Source organism: Ipomoea nil, unplaced genomic scaffold (genome assembly GCF_001879475.1).
Source record: "Ipomoea nil cultivar Tokyo-kokei standard unplaced genomic scaffold, Asagao_1.1 scaffold1129, whole genome shotgun sequence".
NCBI lineage: Eukaryota > Viridiplantae > Streptophyta > Magnoliopsida > Solanales > Convolvulaceae > Ipomoea > Ipomoea nil.
Window position 1 is genome coordinate 491,737 of NW_017617557.1, and position 9,190 is coordinate 500,926.

The following is a 9,190-nucleotide window of genomic DNA, read 5'->3' on the forward strand; positions in this document are numbered from 1 at the left end:
CTCAATTGCAAAAGGAAATACTTTTTCATGAATAACTCTCTTAGCTCTCTTGTACTTAGACTTTTCTTTTCACTATCGGTTTCACTTTTCTTTTCACTATCGGTTTCACTTTTCTTTTCACTATGACCAAAAATGGAATTCACTCTAAAAAAAATACTAACAATTTTTTATTTTATTATATATAAAAAGAAAACTGCAAGACTTCCTATCTACCTAGGATATTTAGACATACATTGGAAGGGTAGAGAAGAAACTTCAAGACTAAGTGTCTGTTGGTGATGCGATTGAGGATAGAAGGGGCAAGGGGGCCTATTTATAGTGTCTACACTTTGTGAAATAAGTAGTTGTCATGTCTCGATCAATCCTGTCCGCCCATGAAACGAGTGGTTATCATGCATCGATCAACCTTGTACACCCATGAAATGAGTGGTTATTATGCATCGATCAATCCCGTCCATCCACTTGTCGTTACCACGGGTCACCACCCCACATCATTCTCCTTAGATAATTTTTACTCTTCTACTTGTATAAGAGATATTATAGACTAGTTTAGTTATACACTTGTAAGTTAAGGATTCATGTCTTTGTGGTTGTGCCTCCTTATTTTTGTTGGTTTCGACCTAACTTGAACTATGCAATATTATAAATCTCTTCTTGACCAATTGTTATTGGGCCCGGATCTAACTCCATCAATATAGTAATCTATATTTATTTTTAACATTATAAAACTTTTGTCCGCATGGACAGTTCAGTTCGCGTTGGAAATTCAACCTTTTAGGAAAATTGTAAAACTTTTTTAAAACTAAACACAAAGTATTGGCCCACAAATGAGGTTTGATTAATCATCCCCATGGCTGAAGCCAACAATAGCATCCACAATAATCCTTTAAAAAATCGCATTTATTAGGTTTTTGTTTCTAGTTGAAGCGATGAGTTAAAATCCTATCCATATTTTTAAAAATATAAAGTGCAATATATAAAGTGAATCTAATCTTCAGCTACTCCACTAAAACAAATGGTCTAACACATAGGATAAAGTTTGATACACCGTTAAGCTATATTGCGCTTTACCTTTTCCATTAAAACTTTAGAATAGAGTTAGGAATGCACCCTTAATATTGCGATGCAATCCTTATTTATTTTTTTTTTTTTTAATGTTTTGGTAACAAATTCTCTAAGATCATATTACAAATTCTCAAAAAAAGAAAAAAAAATAAAAATAAAAAACCAATTAGACCTTGAATCTCTTTTCTCGATTATATAGTTGTTAGAGTAAAACATTTCTAGAGTAGAATGATGAATGCTCCATCTTGAATATCATCAAATGAGAGTTATTGCAAGATGATAATTAGTAATGTACGATATGAAGTTATTTAATTTGACATACTATTATTATTATTATTATTATTATTATTATTATTATTATTATTATTATTATTATTATTATTATTATTATTATTATTATATGTTACAATACTATCCATTTCACATATTTTTAGTATATCACTTAACATTCTATATAAATTTGTAATTGAGTTATCATTAATTAATAAATAAATAAATAAATTACGAATTTTATCATATTTATACCATTGATCTCTTCGTTTTTTTAAAAAAACAAAAGTATAAGTGTTTCATAAAATTAAATAGATAGTGATATCAAACCTCCACAACTACTAGTCTACAACTATTACTAATTTCCCAAATTAAAAAAAGGAATTTTAGCAACAACAAATCAAGTTTGACAAAGAAACTACACAAATAATTTTATTATAAAAAGAAAAGAAAAAAAAAGAAGAAAAATCTAAAATAGTGAAGTCGTTGTTGGTTGGGAGAAGGGGTGGGGTCACTCTCACAGCTGTAGGGCTGTCGTATTCCCAGTCCTAAGATTAAGACTGGAAGGGGAGGATGGTCCCCCACTATTCATACGGACGGACTCTTTACTCATTTTTTAAAGAAAATTAATTTTAAAATTTTTGCAATTAAGTATGTATTATTTTTGTCAAACACTTTGTGTTCAGATGATATTTTTATGAATTTTTTATTGAATGTATACCACATGATCGAGCCCCAGTAGTGGAGTATTATTAATTTTTTTGAGTACGGAGTATATGTTTTTTTTTTCTTCCTTTTTCTCCTTTTACGAGACTTTTTGGTTGGAATGAGGGAATTAGGTGGGAAAATAATTGTAATTTCATAGGAGAAAATAATGTGAGAATAAAGTGTTAATTTAAATTCCAGTGTTTGGTTTGTAAAAATAAAATTACTGGTAATTTCAATTCTAATGTTTGGTATACATGGGAATGGAAAGGGAATAAGTAGTATAAAGTTCAAAATGACCATATTTATTATTATTATTATTATTATTATTATTATTATTATTATTATTATTATTATTATTATTATTATTATTATAAATCCTAAATGACTAAATTAAAATTTTGCTTTTGAAAAATTATGTAAAACGTCGTATAAATGAACTCTAGAATTGCATAATGAAAGTAATAAAATAGATAACTGAATTTCGAGAAAACATATTTGGTTGAGGTTGGCCTATTGATTGACGTTTTGTGTTAAGAGTATAAGAAGAAAACACGCTATAATCAAAAGAGAGAGGTCAAACATCAATTTCAGGTTAAAAATAGAGAAGGATAATTTCGTCTCGAAGTTTTTTTTTTTTTTTTTTTTTTTTTTTTTTTTTTTTTTGGTTCTTCTTAAAATTCATAGAATTGAAATATAAGGGGGGGACATGGGATTCTAATTCAATGAAAATGAGAAAATTTCAATTCCGCAGAATTGTAATTCCCTCCAACCAAACGAAGAAATTTACTTGCCTTCGAAATTATGTAAGAATTAAGTAGGAATGAAATTGTAATTCCCTCCAACCAAACGCCCGTTAAACTCGAGTAATAATGACGTTTTTAATCTGATAAGAAATGGCACCCCTGCCTAGCTATGCAATGCTTTGTGGATTGATAACAATTTATGAAAGAAAGAAATGGTCACTCCATCCTAATTTAATAATAAATTATTTATCCTATCGTATAGTAAATTTACATTTGAATCTAATTATTTTTTTCATTTTTATAAATGGTACTCAAGTATTATATTTTACCTTATAATTAACAAACATTTGTTAATATTATTTATAAGAGAAAGCGTAATATTTTTGATTAAAAATATAATACTTTTATATTCATGAAAAATGTAAAAATATTACATTTTTTATATATCTTATAAGTAGCAAACACTTTATTCCGTATATCACATTTTTCAATATAAATATTACATTTCAATATTGATCCAACTTGATTCAACCCGAACTACGAATTCTATCCGTGAGACGGTCTTACACAAGTGTGTGATCCTAAAGAAATGGACAGTATTGGCCCCTTTTTAGTCACTTGAAGTAATTTTATTTTATTTTATTTTATTTTTTTACTAATGGGCAAAAAGTAACAACTAACAAATATAACTAAGATCTAAAAAATGCTATTTCCCTATAATTCAATGACAAGTTTCATTTTCCCAAAATAAAAAGCCCAATTTGTTTTTCATATCATTAATTTTTCTGCCTCCTAAGTCCTAAGTAACCTGGAGCAATAATAAGCCTCCAAATCAAGATAAGAGATGGGAAATTGAAAGCAAATAGGTCAATATTCCCTACCCTACCCCCCATCCAACTTAATTAAGACATGAAAAAGACAATCAAAAATTACATCAAACTTGTAAACTTGATAAGAAGAATATGCTAAATTTTATTACCAGTTGTACTTGTACATACAAAAGAAAAAAGAGTTGTATTAGAGAAAGAATATACAGTATTGCAAAAAAGAAAGCAAGAGAGTTTAATATTTTTGCAACTCTCTGCTGCCTAAACACTCCTGAGAATGAAGAATTTATAATATCTCTATCTGTCCAGAAGAGAAAGAATTCTTTATACACAACAGGGATATGTATGGACCACCTTCAACTATCAACAGGGAGGGATATTTGACTTTGCAAGTAACTATACAGCTATGTGGAAACTGGGTTTTACCTGCAAATTTGATGAAGATGAATATGGGTATAATCGAAACAAAACAAAAATTGAAGTCACATTATTTACAATACACACCGAGGTTGGATTTACATCACAGTACACTTTTCTTTTGCTGGCTTTGATTCCTTCTTGGAAGAGGAAGTCGATCGGTTGCTATTGTGCCTTGATACCTGTAGAACATCATAAAAGCATAATCCAGTGAATTAGCAATTTGCACACACATACACACACAAAAGCAAACTTCAAAGAATCTGCTAAAATTCTAAGATTAAAAAATAAAAAATAACCTGTCGCCGAGGACCAATTATTTTCAACCTTGGCACATCATCACCAGTGGGTTGGGCCTGATTACGATTTGAATCCTGCTGCTGAAGTGATATTTCCAATTGCATATCAGGACTGGCAAACAACAACAACATACATGATTGTTACCAAGCAGGATCTAAGATGACGTGTTCCAAAATTCAGTCTGCCTTCAACTATAAATTGCAACCAGTGTCTGATCACATGTAAGACAAAATATAAATAAGTGGAAATTAATTAAACTTTTACTCGAAATATTTATGCCTCACTGCATTTCCTAAGCTCTCTAGAAAGTCCTGCACGATACTTGAAGTCAAGTTTCAAAAATGCATCAAAACAATTCACCACATTAATTTTAGAGAAAAAAAAAAAAAAAAAAAACTACATACGGCACTAGAAGCCTCGTCAGTATCATCATCCCATGGAATAGTGAAGTCCTTAAAGTCGGCAGTATATTCATCCCCAGGATTATTGAACTCCTTAAAGTTACTTGTCACAAAATTTGTGTCCCCAGTCACCTAAAGACCAATGCAAGCAGCAGTGGTTATAATCCACCCAAGTCTTCTAATCAGGGGAGATCATAAAAACAGTAGACATCAATGGTGACATTTTTGTGGATATGCAATACAGAGGTCGAAGGCTTGGGAGTAGCTGTCAATGGTGGGCCCAAAGTAAAGACTTTGTAAAGAAAATTGAAAAGCACTGAAACTTAAAAGTGCAACGGCATATCTGAGGAAAAATAAACAGCAAGGCGGGGGTGTTAACAGGGTTTTATTGCAATGACCAGTGTAGACCTATAAATTGAGAGCTTCACTTAAGTGTACATGTGTTGGCCAGACCTTCATTTTCACTTTACAGAAATAACTTAAGTTTAACAAATTGGAGCAACTGAACAGAAATTGAGAACCCAAGAGCTGAGATCCATACTTTAGGGGCAATTTATAAGAGTCCCCAATCTGATTAGGAAATTAGGATAGAAGTTTAAAGTTAAGTCCAGAAACCATACCCCATTCAGCTTTTCCCACACCATATTAGGCTCGTTTAAGAACCCTTGGTCCGTGGCTAAAATATACAACTCGCTTTCAAACTGCATAAACATAAATACCAGGATATATGCCAAGTCAAATGAAGTCAAAAAGCAAAATGTATGGTCCCTTTCAACCACAAAATAAAACTTCAAATTCAATAATAACATGGATCTGTCAGTTGTAATAAGATGCAGGATACAAACTGACCTTAAACATGGTGTTAAAATGATTGTTCCGAAAGAAAACACAAAGCTCACGCTCTTTCAGACCAGCTTGCAAGCAAAACAATCTGCAGGAGAGGGAAAAAAAAACCATAACTTGCCTGGTAGAATGCATACCAGAAAGCGGAAAACAAAACTCACCCATAGATTGTCAATTGACTAGCACTATCCTTAAAGAAGTTCCTGATCAATTCCCCTGCAAGAACTAAGAATAGTAAACAAAGTATTCATGAACTAACAGAAAAATATGAATGTCAACATAAAACAAAGTGAAGCATTATTGAAACACATAAAATTTATCTAATCAATTTGCTACTTGACACATAAAAGTTCAATTATTTTGTTCTTTATTTATGTTAATTGTTCATTGACATTTAGCAGTCAATGACTTATGTGGTAGGGTCAGGTACGAATTAGGTTAAATTAATGGAAAGCAAAAAAAAATTACTACTAGTCAGGGAAAAATGAAGTAAACAGCATAAGCAAAACTAAATTTGATAAAATAAAATAGGGAAAACTTGACTAGACAACAGAAATATAGGTGCCAAATTGATATTTCTTCCTATAAACAACTCTTACCCTCTCTTGCAGAGATTCCATCCTTGGGACTTTCATTGTGAACATGTCTACTGTCACCACTAGAAGTAAAAGTTTCAGGATCATCCGAGTCTTGTCTTCTTCCACTAGACAAATCAGAATCTTTAATATCTATATTGTCCCCAACTATACGCACATGACTTCCACCTGCAGATGAGGGAATGTCTTCAGATTGGTCAATGTTCTCAACCAGCAAATTTGGCTCTTGGGTATCTTTGGACGGATCATGACCAATCCTTGGAGAGGAACTAGCAGCTACTCCTGCTGACTCTGATTCACAGCTATTTGGGTTAAGAACGAAATCATCAGATACTGTGACTACATTGGAAATTGGTGCTTCAGGCTGGGAAGAGTCTTTGGCAACATTTATTTCTGATGCTTTGTCAGAAACTAGTCGTTCATGATCTTTGATATTCGCAACCACATTTGGTGAATTTTGTACATTAGTAAGTAAATCATCTACTGAAGAAATTGGCCCTTCACCCATAGACAGTGCCAAAGCTCTTCGCAAATCTTCTTCTTCTTCAAGGTCTCCTTTTCCTGCCTTGTGTTTGTCAGAGATGGAAACAGAAGAATCAGGCACCCCCAGTGCTGCAGTTGTTGCAGCAACACAATCAACACCATCATCTTCAGCATTTTTCTTATGTTCACTCCCCATATCTCGTGTTTCAAGAGCTACAAGCTCCCCCATCAGAGTATTATATGTCTTTGATCCAATTGCTTTTGCAGTATCATGATCCTGATAAAAAAGAAGGATGATTATTTGATGATATGAAAATTTACAACACTTAACTTTCAGGGTCAAAATGGATTCCCTTTTAGCATCAATTTCATATTAGAACACTAAATTTCCTTTAAATTAAAAGCTTCTAGAAGGAAACTAAAATTAATCACTAAAATGAGTAAGTCAATATGAAATATTACATCAGAAGAACATCTTTAACATTTAAAAAAAAAATCAAAATATCATAAAAAGTGGAACAGAGAAGCCATGGCTTGAGGCAGCATGGAAAAAAAAAAAAAATACTCCATGCACAGTGAAAACTACCACAGAAGTTTGCTATAGACTATAGTTAAGATCATCTATGAAAGGATTATAAAGAGAAAATATAAAGGAGAGGAGAAACTGAAGCTTTCTTAAATAGTCCAGCAAGAAACTTCATTAGTAAATTATGTTTAAAAACTCATACCTTCGGATCAACTATCCAACCATGATAGAGAGGAATATCCAACATATTAAAAATGGCACATTCCCGAGTAAACTCAAAGTCACCAATTCTGCAAATAACGGCAACACATGCACACCATTACAGTCATAAACATAATACACCACAAACCAGGTGATCATGATGGATAATGTAGTTAAAGAAACAATAAAAATCAAGAGGCAAGATAAACTACCTTTCAAATTTTATATTTACATCAATTCCAGTTGTAAGTCTAGGAAGCAAGTCAATTGCATCAGAGATGTTTTGTTGTGGATTGTTAACATATCCTGTGTCTTCATCCTGTATATCCATTAACCCTACCATCTGTCTACTCTGTAAGTGCAATTAGAAATATAAGTTTTCTAAAATAAGCTATGAAGAGGAATTACATTGACATTAGTGATTGAATCAATCAGCCTCTCTGCAACAAGTGAAAGGAGTTTTTCTTGTGACACCTCAGGGACATCAGGATTCAACTGCAAACAATTCTTCAACAACAATATATTGCCTATAGGTTACATGAGGAAACATCGATCAGAAACTTGGTCTGCAAAAGGAAAAAATAAGGACAAATCCAATGCACTTCATGATCAACCAGATTAAGTGCAAACTAGGAGCATCAAAAGTTCAACAACCATACACGGTCTTCAAATAATTTTGTAAGGTGACAAACTTCAAATTCAAAAGAAAATCAAAATAAATATCAAGGAACACTAATTTGTAGCTTATATTACCGATCTTGATCAAGATAATGTATCCTTGTACTAATATTCAAAGAATTCAAATCCAAGCTGACAGTCTCGAACAGTCAAACGATCACTTCTTCGTCCAGAACACACAAATTGGATTCAAGCGAAGTCGCAATCGCAAAATTAACAAATAAAATGGTAAAGAGAGTTCATATACGACATGAACTACACATGCACATTTATACACACGAAAAAACCCTACGACAGAGTAGGGAAGTTTACAGATAGCAAGCAGAGGGCAGGGGCCATTGGTGTTCTGGAGGACGATAGGAGTGGTCCGGCCCAGGAACTGAATAACCTTCGTCTTGTACGTCATTCCTCTCCCTCTCGGCGCCGGCTCATCTCGCCTCCGCTGCTCATCAGGCGCCTCCACCGTCGCTGCAGGTGTTGAAGACGACGGAGAAGAAGACGACGGAGAAGGAAACACTTTCCGCATAATCAATTGGGATTTCAGAAACAGTCCGCTATGCACTTCCAACACCCAATTCACTGCGATTTTGAGTTTTGCAAAATGCAATTCTCAGAGAACAAAATCCAAAGCAAAATGGAAGAAAGGGCGAATGATGTAAAGAGCACGAGCCAAGAAAGGAAACACTGTTTTATATTTTTCTTTCAATGGATTTAAACGGTTAATATTTCGAAATAAATAAATAAATAAATAAATAAATAAAACAAACTGTTTAGTTTGGAAATCAGTTAATAAATAAAACAAACTGTTTAGTTTGGAAATCAGTTAATTTAGTTTTCAATTTTCATTGAGTTTGTTTAGAAATAGAAAAACGAGTTCTGAAAAATATTTTTTAAAAAATGAGTCTTTTTTCAGAAAATATTTTTATTTTTAGTGTTTGGTTGTATTAAAAAAAAAAAGTCTTGGTGTATATAGTTCATTTTTCATAAATGAGCAGAATTATATAATTAAAATTTTAATTATTTTGTTTAGAATACATAACATTTATATTTATAATAATAATAATAATTTTAAATATAATCAAATATTACACTTAGGATCTTAGGACACCGTTGGAAGTTGTTGTAGCTAGCG

At 32.3% G+C, this 9,190-nt stretch overlaps 1 protein-coding gene across 1 annotated transcript; it reads right to left on the reverse strand.

Moving 5' to 3' along the window:
• Positions 1-3,756: 3,756 nt before the first annotated feature.
• Positions 3,757-8,690, reverse strand: LOC109183476 (ubiquitin carboxyl-terminal hydrolase MINDY-1-like). The gene is made up of 13 exons (XM_019333580.1): positions 8,371-8,690; positions 7,789-7,907; positions 7,593-7,699; positions 7,382-7,469; positions 6,174-6,930; positions 5,736-5,790; positions 5,581-5,662; positions 5,352-5,432; positions 4,735-4,863; positions 4,595-4,641; positions 4,330-4,441; positions 4,118-4,212; positions 3,757-4,039 (listed from the first exon to the last, which is right to left on the reverse strand). Exons 1-12 carry the CDS (start codon positions 8,582-8,584, stop codon positions 4,129-4,131), a joined length of 1,875 nt encoding a protein of 624 aa, XP_019189125.1. The 5' UTR covers positions 8,585-8,690; the 3' UTR covers positions 3,757-4,039; positions 4,118-4,128.
• Between the last annotated feature and the right edge of the window lie 500 nt (positions 8,691-9,190).